Source organism: Onychostoma macrolepis, chromosome 08, assembly GCF_012432095.1.
Source record: "Onychostoma macrolepis isolate SWU-2019 chromosome 08, ASM1243209v1, whole genome shotgun sequence".
NCBI classification, from domain to species: Eukaryota; Metazoa; Chordata; class Actinopteri; order Cypriniformes; family Cyprinidae; genus Onychostoma; species Onychostoma macrolepis.
The window spans coordinates 11854176-11869139 of record NC_081162.1 but is presented as its reverse complement, the minus strand read 5'-3'; the positions used below and the strand labels follow the sequence as shown (position 1 = coordinate 11869139).

The 14964-nt window shown below is 35.8% G+C and overlaps 1 protein-coding gene across 1 annotated transcript; it reads left to right on the top strand.

The window, feature by feature from the left end:
- Nucleotides 1-4539: 4539 nt before the first annotated feature.
- Nucleotides 4540-14947, top strand: c7a (complement component 7a). Its single transcript, XM_058785462.1, has 18 exons — nt 4540-4686; nt 4869-4954; nt 5712-5820; nt 6129-6270; nt 6366-6501; nt 6610-6748; nt 6891-7034; nt 7952-8195; nt 8306-8422; nt 8602-8768; nt 8957-9185; nt 10830-10995; nt 11157-11244; nt 11338-11470; nt 12125-12313; nt 12515-12605; nt 12774-12958; nt 13723-14947. The coding sequence occupies exons 1-18, from the start codon at nt 4681-4683 to the stop codon at nt 13905-13907; spliced, it is 2556 nt and encodes an 851-aa protein (XP_058641445.1). The 5' UTR covers nt 4540-4680; the 3' UTR covers nt 13908-14947.
- The last annotated feature ends 17 nt before the right edge of the window (nt 14948-14964 follow it).

Here is a 14964-nt window from a genome sequence, read left to right as displayed (position 1 = left end):
AATCATACACGTTTGGAACAACTTGAGGGTGAGAAAATGACTATTTTAATTTTTGGGTGAACTATCGCTATAAGGGTTAGGTTTAGAGGTGGACACTTCTTTCCTAAAAGTCTTACTTTTTAACTCAAATCAATACTAATCTATACTAATGGATGTACAATCATAACTGATAATGTTAGTTAAATACAGTTAAATTGCATGTGCTGAAATTCTTGCTCCAGGTCTTCTATGATATCCTCCACCAAATGAGCCATGACTGTTGAAATCTATTGAAATGCAGATGAGAAGCTCATTTTAATAAATAACGATAGAAAAAGTAACATTTGCAGTGATGTGTAGTTTGAGTCCGTGGCCTCATTACATGCTTTCTCAATTACAGTTATTCATTGCTGGCAGAGGTCCGCTCAGCTTGTTTTTACAATGGCACTATGCAGCTGTGAAAAACCTCTCTTTCACTTATTTGGAGCACTATGTGCTCTCTTTCCTGATTGTGAGCTTATTAGTAGAAGCTGTTAGTCTGCTGATTGTATTTTTCAAACTGCAACAAAGAAGTGTTACTGTAACTGTGATTCTCTAAATTAGTGCACAGCAGATAAACAATCTCTGCTGTTCAACGGTTTCATGGCATGTAACTGACCTCTTGAAAATCACACGGAGATGTTTGTATTTAGCCAGAGTGATTTTAGCCAGATTGCTAACTTCTGCCAGTAGCTATACTTAACTTCAACTACACAATCTTTATACAAAACCATTCTCTAAAGATATGTCAGCCAAATAGAATATTCAAAATGACTCGCAGGCAGAAAACCTTTATGATTGGCTAGTTTTCTAAGGGATGCTCCCCTGATTGTGTTTATTGTTTACAGAGCCTATACTTAGCCTTTATCTGTGACATAAAGATGTTTGATTTGACAGGACAGTGATATCTGTCAGGTTATGAGGACATTTTATTGTATGCATTCTAAAAATAAAATCACTTAAAGCTGCTTTAATTTAGCTAAAATTAATGTTAGTTGCTAATATTTTAGAATGTTTATGTTGTAATAATATTGAGAGGAATTCTGTGATTTCTTAAGAAGATAAAAAAAAAATAGTCATCCACCTCTTTCTTTTCTGTGGACAGGACAATTATTATTATTATTATAACTTTCATATTATAATAATTTATATTTTTGAATCTTTGATAACTATAGATAACTACTAATAATAATAGTTTTTCATTGACGTTGGCATTAGTAAATTCCTATATCTTGGGAACTTCATAAAGTGTATTATTATTATTATTATATTACTAAGTTATTATAGAATAATATTATAGAAATGTTAGATTCAGTGCAGCTGTGGTTTTCTAATGGATTGGGGTAGAAGCTTGATTTCTGACAGTAATTCAACTACTTAATCAGCAATAATTCCTGATTCCCAGTTCTAGATGTATGTAATTCTAGAGAAATGTTTCTCTTGGGCATAAATAAAAACCTGTTGTGGGAGGCAATTATGATATAATCATTAGTCAGTTTCCATTTCTGATTAAGAGTGGACATTGTCTGACTGGCTCTTTCTCCTGCCAACTCAATCTATTCGTGTTTGACAGTTGCCTGCAGCGATATTAAAAATGCTATTCAGATTGCCAAATAAGGATGGGCAGTAACCTCACATTCAGTCCACAGTGTAATTACAAGCAGCATGGCACCATTTTGAAAGCAGCGCTGGCATAAGATAAGAGTTTCCCTAATGCCGGCATGCTTTTAGACAGGCAGCTGAACAATATTAGCTAGTTAGAACATCCTAGTTTGACAGCATCCATTTACAACTCATACTGAGTCAGATAACACAAAAATAACTGTATAAGTAACGTTTTTTTCCTCACATTTTAGTGATGTTAACAATTTAAATAAATACTGAATATCGCTGCATGTATTACAATTCAAAGCAGATTACTTGAATTTGCTAGTGGTGTATAATCTACTGTTTCTTCAAACTGTCAGACATTAATTTACTCTATATTTAAGCTGGATTCTTCAGTTTCAGTCATCAGAACCACAAACCGAATGCTCCTTTCTAGTCCCATTACATACATAGCACTCAAGAAAAGCAGATGAAGATACCATTTAATATTACTTGAATTTTCCATTATGTATATATGCATAAATACACTATCAGTTTTTAAAAGGCAAAAAAAAAAAAAAAAAAAGTAATTTGTTGCTGTGATGGTGGCAGAGCTGATTTTTTCCAGCCATCACTCCAATCTTCAGTGTCACGTGATCCTCCAGAAATCATTTTAATATGCTGATTTGCTTCTCAAGAAACATTTCTTATTATTATTAATGTCTGAAAACATTTTAATATTTTTTTTTGGAAACCATGATACATTTTTTCAGGATTCTTTTAAAGTTCAAAAGAACAGCAATTTTGTATGTATTCTACATGTATTACATATAGCAAAACGAATTGGGTTTCACAAGTCTTGGACCCCATTGGAAATGGGATTCAAAATCTACCTGGAAAGTTTTATTTTTGGGGAAAAAACAGATTCTGGAGATTTCAAGGTCGCTACAGTTATGGGACTCTTTGTACAGACGGTCAGATGTTCTTCCATTGATGCTCAAGATGTTCTATGGATCATGCCAAATCATTCTGGTGAACATGATCTTCAGGTTTTAAACAAACTTATGGAGTTCATGCAGTATGAGTGCTGCTGTCATATCAAATAAGAGATGCATGTTCTGTAATTAAATTAAACTTTCAATTCAAATTATATTAAATTAAATAATGAAGAACAGAAGCATTTTCACTACTGGTCTCAGACTTTGGACCTCACTGAACAACCCGCATGGCCTTTTAATGAGTGATTTGAAGAATGCTGTATATGGTGTCAGCAAAAGGTCTAATTAGATTAATTCAGCTCCTGATCTCCTAAGTTTCCATTCATTCATCAAAATTCAAATGATTTGAAACATACAAGTGTTAATGAAGAAACATACCAGAGCTCCCAGGTCCAGCAGTAGATTTCCTGCTCTGTGCATTTCAGTGTTGAGAGATATTGTATGTATATGTTTCTGTTTGTGTGAACACATGCAGGAAAGGACTCTGTGACCATATGACTCCGACATGATTTTATGATGCATTACTTGCCCGCTGAACATGTTGCTAATAACAGCTTGCTGATGAGGGGCTCACTGAGAAACTCAATTACCTTTTAATTATGCAAATGAGATCCTCAGAGGAACTGTGGATCCTGGGGTCTAAGGAGCGGAAAAGCATGCCGATTAACCCCTGACCCAGTGACAATACAAGGCATTATTATTCACAAAGCCATCTATATGCTGGGAAAGTGCTGTCGTTATCTTAGGAGATACATCAGGAGATTTGACTTTTAAATATAGTGACCTTTCCAGTAAACACTATATATTAAATGCTCCACATTACATCTTCTTAAAGGGATAGTTCACCCAAAAATTTTACTTTTCTGCAAATTTACCCTCAGGCCATTCGAGATGTGGATGAGTTTGTTTTCCTCCAAATCGGAACAGATTTGGAAAAATCAATTATTCACTAATGGATCCTCTGCAGTGAGTGGGTGCCATCAGAATGAAAGTCTAAACAGGTGATAAAAACATTCCAATAATTCACAAGTAACTCCAGTCCATCATTTAACCTTTTATGAAGCGAAAAGCTGTGTGGTTGTTAGAAACAAATCCATTAAGGAAGAGAAATATGCATAGATTAAGCACTATTTAAAAGCAAAAAATTGTTCTAAACAAATGTCAGAGGATTTTGATGTGAGAGGACAACAGAGGATGAAGTTTTTCACCGGAAGAAGTATTTTATAATGGATAAAGGACTGGTATTTTGACCAGAAGTCTGGGTTAATTGATGGACTGGAGTTTTGTGAATTACTTGTGGATTATTGTGATGTTTTTATCAGCCGTTTGAACTCTCATTCAGACGGCACCCATTCACTGCAAAGGATTGATGCAAATGAAGTGATGTAATGCTAAATTTCTCCAAATTTGTTCAGATGAAAAAAACAAACTTGTTAACATTTTATTTTGATAGGCCAGTTTAGACAGTCTGCTGACTATAAGCAAGTACATCTCAATTTATTCTACTAATCCCTACTCTAATGAGAGTTAGGTGATGTTTAGTTGCAAAGTTACTTACAGTTAGTAGTACAATGTCTAAAATGGACTATCGAAATAAAGTGTAATTTTCATTTTTGGGTGAACTGTTCCTTTCCTGGTGCAGAATTGGATGCAAAATGGTGCTTTGTCTCCATCAAGTGTTTATTGTGTATACCTACTTGACAGAGAATCCAATGTAGATGTCTAATTCTCATTAGATGCATGACAGCTACCTAAGTGAAAATGATTTCATCTGTCTATTTACTCAAATGGACATCCATGACTGTCCGTTTAATTCTCGGCATGCACCATAAATCCTCTAGAGTCATTTGAGAGATTTATGTGATCTTCCTATCTCCGGAGTCTCACTCACATTCCAGTCAAATGAGGAGTGTGTTGTTACAGGCATTTTTGGCAGAATAATGATCATTTCCCGCTCATGGCTTGTTTTCTCGAGATAAGACAGGGACAGGGACAGGGAGTGTTTCCTATAGCTGCCTGCATACAGTAAAGACAACAGGTTTGGAGAGAAACGTGCATACTGCTTTAGATTATTACAATGAAGGTAAGCACTCTTGATTTTTAACAGGTATCTAATAATTTCTGCATCATTTTAATGGACCACTACAAATATGCTTTTAAAGCCTGATGCTTTGAGTTTACAATCTGATGCAAATTATGAACTCCAGTATTATTGTCAAGATTAATGCAATATTATTCAAATGTATTTTTCCCCACAACTTATAGCACAGGAAAACTGTTCTCAGTTCTCAGTGTGTGTTCCTGCACAAAGTCTTTCTTGTCTCACTGTTGTCTTCAGCAGCAATTACACAGTAAGTAACTAAAAACATCTTTGCCACTATAACATGTGCTATCGCTTTATGAGCAATCACGTTTTAAGCAATAACTAGATTTTGATCTATCTATCTATCTACAGTATCTATCTATCTAGCTGTCTGTCTGTCTGTCTGTCTGTCTGCCACCTGTATAACTTGAAAACAAAATGTATAGTTTGAATGCAGTGTAAAATGCTTTGGATAAAAGCATTAAATGAGAATTATTTATGTAAGCATGTATGTGTGTATGTATTTATTTATGAAATTAAATATTATGTATGTATGTGTGTGTATGTATGCATTTAATTTTCTTTTGAAATTAAATGCATGGCAGTTTTAATGTGATAGAACATACAATATTCATAGAGAGTGGCCCAAAAAGTGTTTGACACTGAAGTCTCACTTTAAAATGTAATTGCATCATATAACAACATAAAATGTGAAACCGAAAATTTAATTTAATTATGTGATAAATCTATAGATTTTTTAAAAATTATTATTTGAATACTTTGTGGCATTTTCATATTGTAGTAAACTCTAATATATACTGTATACTGCAATATACTCCAATAGGACACTTGGGTGAAGGCAGTTCTAAGATAAGCTCCAGTGTCATTTGTTTGCAGATGTCACTTGGTTTGATATTCTGTTATGTAATGTAAAAATGTCCAAATCTTTTTTGTGGTCACAGTACATATATAGCATAATTTATATTTCTGATGACATACTTTCATTGAGCTTGCTTGTGAATCAGTGCAGTGTCAGTGAGGTCCATTAGGTCTGTGTCTGAACCTGTGCACTGCCAGTGGGGACCCTGGTCCCCTGACAGCTGGTCCGCCTGTGATGGATGCTCCAAAACACAGGTGGGACTAGTAATTTGTTTCTGACCTTTTACATTTACATTTACATTTAATCATTTAGCAGATGCTTTTATCCAAAGCGACGTACAATATGAGACCATCGAGAGTGCAGCAGTATACAAGTGCCATGACAAGTCTCAGTTAGCCCAGCACAGTACACGTAGCTAGGGCTTTTTTTTTTCTTAGACATGCATCATTGTAAAAGTGTACATTTATCTCACACTAAATAATTGCATGCAGTCTAGTACACTGAATACATTTGCGCAAATGCAATTGCGGTATCTGTATACTGACATATGGGGGCATTACAGACTCAGAGCCGCTCCATTGCAGTCTACCCTCAGTTTGGTGGTCAGCCTTGCACTGGGAGCTCAACCCGCACTCAGTCATGTATACCGGCTCAGGTCTGTCCTCTAGAGGAGGGTTGTGGAGAACGTTTTCACTGCCAGTCCGGTACATAATTTGATAACTTTTTCCTATTTGAAAGTCTTTAGAAGTTAAAAAGTTTTAAGAGGTGTTGAAAAATTTCTCTCTTTCTTTCTCTTAAGGGAAATGTATCAGCCAGTCTCTGGTATGCAATGGAGATCATGACTGTGAAGATGGCTCAGATGAGTGGAGATGTGACAGTAAAGAGCTCTGTGACCTGCAAAAACCTCCACCGAATGTAGAGCTCACTGGTCAAGGGTAATTCAAAAATATCTGCTTGTTTCCATATTCAGTTCAACAATACATTCACTCACACACATACACCGATCGCTAAAGCCACTTTGATGGTGAATGTTTGCATTGTAGGTTTGATGCAGTGAGGGGAGAGGCAAGAGGAACAGTTATCAACACCAAAAGCTTTGGAGGTCTGTGTAAAAAGACCTTCAGTGGAGACCACAAGGACCTATATAGACTTCCCCAAAGTGTCCTCCGATACACTTTCCAGGCAATTGAAATTTCACAATTTACTAGAAAAATAAGTCTTGTGAGATAATAAAAAGAAGAACATATTACCAATGCAAGAGCAGAACCTGGGGACTTTCTATTAAGTTTACTTTTGTCTCGGTTTCTGCATTTGTTTTTGCCAGGTCACAGCAAAAAATGATTTCACAGATGAATCCTATGACAGCACTTGGCACTACCTTAATCACATTGAGTATCATTCAAGAACGACAGGCACAACTTATGGGCATGAAGATTATGTCTTCCATGATGAGCTGTTACAGTCACAGGTACTGTATGTTTCGACATATTCACTGTAATAGTGACATTAACTCTTGAAATTTGAACATATATTGAGGATCTCTTGTGAAGCACTTTGGTCAGTCTTGTGGCTGTTTTAAATGTGCTACACAAATAAAGTAAACTTGAAACTTGATTGTTTCATATTTCACTGTGTTTTATGCTGGGTTAGTAATTTGTCCTGGCCTGTCAGGTTCTGTATATTTAACCTTCTTATTTGCATATGTATGTGGTTAATACCGTTGGTTGAAGGGATAAGCTTGTGACCTGTGATTGTGTACATGATGACACAAATCCACTCTTTTTGTTTGAAGTCTTCTGAAGTACTGCAAAAATAAAGCTCTCATCACTCATCACTGTTCTCATCAACATTTTCTCCTCAGATTCTGCAAACTAAAACTAAACAGAACCTAAAACTAAAAACTTTTTTTTTTTTAACAGTTCATGAATAAAACATATACTGAGCACTGAGGCAGTTAACGATTGGTTGTCTGTTGCTAACAAATCCATGTGACATTCGAGCACTGTGTGGCCATGTCTTTGGCACAAGTTATAATCCAAGATTAAAGTCAGCATGAAAGGAATAATTCACCTTATTTATTCTCTGAGTATGAATAATTATTTTATTTTATCTTATTTTATTTTGACCTCGTAATCACTACTTCCATTTCTCATTGCGACACGGTGCTAACCCCTTTAAAAAAAATATGTGAAACTTTTTTTTTTTTTTTTCATTAAATGTGGCTTGGTAATGCTTTATAATATGGTTAGATTAATTAACATTATTTACCAGGTATCTTAAACTAAAAATTAAACTAAACAAGGTTAATGTTACTTTAAAAAAATGTCAATGACTTAAACAACACATGCCCAAATATTAAAATATGAAACTTTGTTCTCCTTTCAGTCCAAAAATCTGCTGATCATGAAGAGTGATATGGACGTGGCCCAGTTCCAAAACCAGGCCCCAGAATATCTGCCACTTTCAGAAGAGTTCTGGAAAGCACTGCGGTCCTTGCCTGTTACATATGATTATGCTGCCTATCGCAATGTGCTGGAGAGATTTGGGACACACTATATTTCAGAGGGCACTCTTGGGGGACAGTTTAGATTATTTATGGCGGCCAGCCAAGATTTTGTTAAAAAAATGAGTAAGTGGTCTGTATGTCACACATTTGTTTCACTATTACGAGAAGTTGTTGATGTTATGCCATTTCAAGATGTTTCATCTAACAGTTGTCTGTTATCTCTTTTTACATAGAAACTGTGCAAAGAGACTATAAACATTGTGTCGAAACGTCCCATTCTGTCCTGTTTATCATCAGGTGGACCACAGTAGATTGTGATGAACAAACGTTTCGGGAAGCTCAATCCTTTTGTAAGTCATTTAGAAAAAGAAAGCAAAATCAAACCATAAATGCTCAACTGAAGCTTTCTTTTGCTTTTGGGAGACAATGGCACTAAATTATGCATGCGTACTTTCATGATTGTTTCTGTATACAGGCAATGTACTGTATAATAATATTCTGTTTTGCATTCAATATGTCTTTCAAACAGATAAAAGCATATCAAAAAATGATATGACCACAAATATAATTGGTGGAGCTCCTGGATATATAGCAAAATTGTCAATGTTAAACAAAAACACAGCAGAGGAGAATGGCAGGACTTTCTCGCAGTGGTCAGGTTCAGTGAAGGACTTTCCAAAAGTCATCAAACCAAAGGTTGGTTTGGAAAACCAATGTTAATATATGGTTATTGTATGCAAGTAAGCATGTGTTATGCTAATCATAGAACATAATTGAACTTTGAGCTGTTGTTACCATAAATTGACCCCCAAGTATGCAATGAAACACATGCAATGATTTAATTCTTATATGAGAAACCATGTGTGAATTTCTGATTTGTGCAGCTCAGACCTCTCCATGAGCTGGTGAAAGAGGTCTCATGTGCGGGAGTGAAAAGGCATCACTTAAAACGTGCAATTGAGACTTACCTCAGCGAGAAACACCCATGTCACTGCAGAGAATGCCAGAACAACGGGCTGCGTGTGCTGGACAATGACGTCTGTAAGTGTGTGTGCAAACCAGGCACCAAAGGCCAGGCATGCGAGCAAGGGACACCACAAGATGAACAACCAGGTACAGATTAATCACTTAAATTAATATCACATAGATAAGGGGTTTTTACACTTTTTAAAGCCACAGACCCTAAATGATGATCCCAACTGAATCTCAGGAGAAAATGTAACCATTTTACTAGTTGTCAATTTTAAATGATTCAATTATAATTATATAATTGATTCAAGTCAAGTCAGGTCAAGAGATACAATGAGATAAACAGAAAAAAAACTGCAGAATCAATTAAGGAAACCTCTGCTGTAAAGCAGCTCTAATTATATTATTATATTAAATTGTTATATTAAAGGGCACCTATTATGCCCCTTTTTACAAGATGTAATATTGGTCTTCGGTGTCCCCAGAATGTGTCTGTGAAGCTTCAGCCCAAAATACCCTACAGATCATTTATTATAACAGCTGGAAAATGTCATTTTTTGGGGTGTGTCTAAAAAAAGAGCTGTTTTAGAGTGTTTGGCTTTAAATGCAAATGAGCTGCATATTCCCGCCCGTCTCCAGAAGAGGGCGTCGCGTATAAGTCTCTCTGCATTGCATATTTACGGCAATAAACAGCCGGTAGAAGCAACATAACTGAGAGCGAGAGAACGGGTGTTCAAGTCAAATGCAAAAGTCAAGTCATTGTTCAAGTCAAATGCACTGAAAGTGGGACAAAACAGCGCGATGTTACAGGGCTCGCGCAGCGCTGACCTGTCATCGGTGCGGATCAATGGAACGAGCCGTGCTACAGAAGGAGTCTCGCGCTACGAACGGCGCAAACTAATCTCACAAGCAAGGCGCTGATCAGTTAAAAAAAATACTTAATGTATGCACACAAATATGGTTAAAACGCTATGCACTATAACGACATGGAATTCACAAAGGAGTCTGGAGTGATACACGTATTTAGGTAGATTTTGAGGCGCATTACCTTGAAAAATGAAAGTAATCCACAGTCCTCAGCAGCTCAGATGTTGGGAGAAAATGAAGATTCTTATGTTCAGTCTTACATACATTCAAACATAGAGCAGTGAGACTGACTTGGTTGGTGGATTTTTATAATTGTAGGGTGGTTGTGTTCACACACTGCCAACACACATTTATGTCCAAACACCATATAAAAGTGGATTTTGCATAATAGGTGCCCTTTAAAAATGATTTGATTTGAATGAAAATGTACAATTTTTAGAAAAAAGATTTGCCTCAAAACTGATAAATTCCCATTAAAGGGATGCCATGCCCAAATAAGGCAGCTGAATATTTTCATGTATAAGACCAATTTACATTGTTACATACTGTATATTCGTTATCCATATTTAGAGAATTATTATAGCTATGTATGTATAAACATAAAGAAAACTGTGTAATTGTGATTTATCTAATGAATTACAGTCTTTTGAAATCATAACAAAACAGTAATAGTGTAATATTAAAAATTATATATTTATATATAATTGTATTCCTTTTATAATAATTAAAAAATATTTTTTCAATTTTTTCTAATTTTTAGTGTATGATTTTACTATATGATATGAGATTGGGAATGTACTGTAAATATAAACATGCTCAATTTATATTTAAACAATTCATTATTAAGTGTGGCTTAAGTATCCTAATATTTTTTGGGGTCACTATACTTGTTTTTGAGTGTCAAGTGTTTTTGTGTCTTAGGAGTGATCCATGGAGACTGGGCCTGTTGGTCTTCATGGAGCTCCTGCAAGGAAGGTCAGAAACGCCGGAGTCGCTCCTGCAGTCGTCCCGCTCCTTCAGGCGGCAGGGACTGCATTGGGAACACTGTGGAGATGACAGCCTGTGATGATGAATTAGATTACCTACGGTGAGGAAAGGTCACCAGCCTGTTCAACAGCACAAAGCTCTGTTCTGAAAAGCTGTAATAAACTGTTCTTTACAAGGTGCTAGATACCCAGAGAAAGTTACTGTGCAACAACACTGCCACTATGTGGAAACCTGACTTATTGGTTTTTAACCTATTTTTAGTACAATGGAGCCTCACTGCTTTGAAAATTCATTCACACCCAGGAAAGGTTGTAAAACGCCACCCTTCCTCGCTAACGGGTTTGTTTTGGTAATAATGATTATAATTATAATTATATTATTAAAATTTGATTGAATATGTTTTTTTATATATTATAATGTTGTTGTTTTCCCTTAATTGCAGTACCCCAAAGATGCATTTCCAGTAGGCAGTAAGATTGAGTATGCATGTATTGAGGGCTTTCACCTGATCGGGGATCCTATAGCAGAATGCCAAGAAAATCTGGACTGGTTGAGAAATCAAATAGAGTGCAAGAGTAAGTGTATATGACTTTTTAGAGCTGTCATTTGCTGATGGTAGTATCTATTTTCAGTGTATCTTTATTCATACACACACCCATGTATATGTATATATATATATATATAATTAAATATTAAATGATATAAACTATCTTATGTAACATATATAATAATTATTGCTGTTTTAATTATTTTAATTATACATTTTAGAGAATGAGAAACCATGTTTCATAAATACTAAATGATATAGTATTTTTTTTTTTTATATTGTGTATAAAATAATTGTATTACTTTGAATTTTTATAACTTTTATTATTTTTATATTATTTATATGGCTTTCCTGTAGCTCAAATAGTAGAGCATGGAGCTAGCAACGCCAAAATCATGGGTTCGATTCCCAGGGAAAGCAAGAGCTGATCAAATGTAACTGTAACTTGAATGCAATGTAAGTCGCTTTGGATAAAAGCGTCTGCTAAATGTAAATGTAAATGTATAAATTTTAAAGAAATTAAAAACCATATTTTATTAATACTATATGATATAAATACATAAATACAAGATATTTTGAATAATTGTTTTTTCATTTTTTCATTCTTTAAATATTAACTTTTTAAAAATGTTATATTTGATTATAAATATGTTTTATAAGAAATGTTGCTTGCTGTCTGCAGAAACATTATGTGATCTACCTCAGCTTCCTCCAGATGTCACTGGAAGCCCGTGGAAGCTTACCTATAACATCGGTGAAGCTGTCTCACTTTCCTGCCCTGAAGGTAAAGTCAGAGAAGGTCCGGCTGAGATTCAGTGCAATGCTGGTCTTTCCTGGTCACCGCAACCAAAAGAAACCGGGTGTCTCTCAGGTACAAAACTAGTTTGGAAGCTGTGATTTTTTTTGTGAACAATGTCAAAAAGAAGGAAATGATACACATTATTCAAACATTGTAAAGGGACATTCATTACAAGGTCATTTGACAAATTTTGAAATGTATTGATGCATAAAAATTTAGAATTAATGCGAGTAAAATGATTACAGTGAGTCAAAGTTATTTTCTTTCCACTAGTTTTTAAGTCAGCCACTGTGCCGGTGCAATGCCAGCCATGGGAGAATCTGGCAAAGGACAAATGTGTGTGTAAAGTACCCCACGAATGCAAGTATGTTCCCAGACAGGAAGGCTTTAGCATGTACATTACACAAATGCAAAAATTGTAATCATTTTAAAATCATGTAAATGTCAGAAGGCCATTTTTATACAGCCATCCACCAAAACCGACACATTTTATTTTCAGCTTAATAAAGGATTTTTTATCTCTATTCTTCAGGTCTTCCTTGGAGATATGTGCCACTGATGAGAAGCGCGGTCGGACACGGACACTGAGTCTGTGTAAAGTACAGGCTATGCAATGTCTGGGACATCAGTACACGCTTGCTGAAGACAGTGCCTGCCAGTGGCCACATCGCTCATCCACTGCTTGCCCGCACTGCACACTCTGGGAGACGTGTGATGGTGAGGGATTGTAAAATACAAAAAAATCCCCTTGTGAAAAAGAAGCGCACTTTAGCATACTTTTAAAAAGAGTAAAAAGGAAATAATATACCTCATAAATATATACTTAAAGGGATATTTCACCCAAAAAATTACAATTCTGTCATTAATTACCCTATTGTTGTTCCATACCCCCTAAGACCTTTGTTCATCTTCTGAACACAAATCAAGATATTTTTGATGAAATCCGAGAGCTTTCTGATCCTGCATAGACAGCAACGCAACTGACACGTTCAAGGCCCGGAAAGGTAGCAAGGACATCGTTAAAATAGTCCATGTGACATCAGTGGTTCAACCTTAATTTTATGAAGCTACGAGAATAATTTTTGTGTGCATAGAAAACAAAAATAACAACAATCAATTAATCACACTTCTTTTTCACAAGGGTCATTTTGTAACATGCAAAACTGAGTATCAAGACACTTTGACATTTATTTTGGCATTTTGAAGGTCTGTGGCTAACACGACTTGACTGATTGTTTTACAACATGAAGTACATGCTTTCATACCCAAACATGAATGTAGCACAATGCTTTAATGTTGTAAAACAAATCATGGCCATCTCTTCAAATAATGCTAACCACAGAAATTGAGAACTGCCTTTTGAAAAGCCCATTTGAAATTCCTGAGGGAACCTATGGCCTGAAAATGTAAATTCTTGCTAATCTGGTTAGGAAAGTGCTATTTTAAAGACTTGCTTAGTTGTAACAATTGTGTCGTTGTAGAGCAAACAAACAGCTGCCGTTGCAAGACAAGTGAGGAATGCTCATCCCTGGACGCTTGGATCTATGTGTGCGTGCAGCAGGAAGGAGCGTCTGCACCAGTGACAATGACAGAATGCGAGGCGGCTGTGAGGAAATGCAGAGGAGAAGCTGTCCGCATTGTCAGCATTCAACCCTGTCAGTCATAATCTCAGGGCTTCACTAACATATTAAATAGTGTAAATGAATTTTGTACCCTAAATTCAATCAGCAAAAGTACAAAGCTAAATGTAGGCTATAAAAAAACTACACCACAGTCACATGACTTCAGCGTCACTAAGCTTCCAACTCTTTATTTAAAAAACATTTTTCATGAAAGCTTGCGTTAGAACAGTTTGCCGTAGTGTCCACATAGTAGACAAGTGAGTAGATACGTTTTCCTGTTAGCTGTGATGATATTTAATGTCCAAGACAACCTCTGTAGTCCCATTTAACTTAATTTCTCAAGACAAGTAAAAGCTTTTAAAAAATCTTATTTTAAAAAATGTTATGTCATAGAATAAAATGAGAATCAGTCACAGACAAAATTCAAGCACAACTATGTCTGTTTGGTAAGCCTAATAACCAGCAAAAAAGTAAGAAAGCACAAGTTAAACCAACATTGCCGTGTATTCCTGTCAACCTGTTCTGGACTTCCTCTGGGCTCTGGACAGCATCATATTGAGCCAGCTCCAGACGTCCTGCCAAACTCGTGACAACCAGCCCGGATTCCGCCAACAGCTTGTCCAGCGTCAGCACTGCAGCCAAATAATTAACCTGAAAACCATGTCTGTTCCTGTAAACGCTTTTTTTTTTTTGCACCCTCCATTACTGCTTCAGCATTGTTGCGAGAAAGTAAAAGGGTAGGCACTGCTGCCAGGTGCGAATTTCACAGCTTCCCTATTAATGTGCTAACAAATCCAATTACCTATAACTGACTGAGATCCAAACATGATAAATTTAATGGGAGACGCTGAAATTGGAGCCTGTGACCTGTCAGAGGGTTGTTCTGAGAATCGTGGATAATAGGGTGGATATCAGATATCAGGTTTATATTGTTTCTTAGTGAAAAATCTGATTAATCCGAGTTTCTCTGAAAAGAGGGTAATATCTATTGATACTGACTTTTATTATTCCACAGATTGATATCTGTACCTTTTCTTATGGTATTTTGTATGTTAAATAAAACAATTTCTAATACAAGACACAAAGTTCCAGTTTGTTAAA

What these genes read in the sequence shown, in the direction of transcription:
- c7a (XM_058785462.1), top strand. An exon ending in AGATTTTGTTAAAAAAATGA is followed by an intron (nt 8,196 to 8,305) that starts GTAAGTGGTCTG and finishes CTTTTTACATAG; the next exon opens with AAACTGTGCAAAGAGACTAT. An exon ending in ACCACAAGATGAACAACCAG is followed by an intron (nt 9,186 to 10,829) that starts GTACAGATTAAT and finishes TTTGTGTCTTAG; the next exon opens with GAGTGATCCATGGAGACTGG.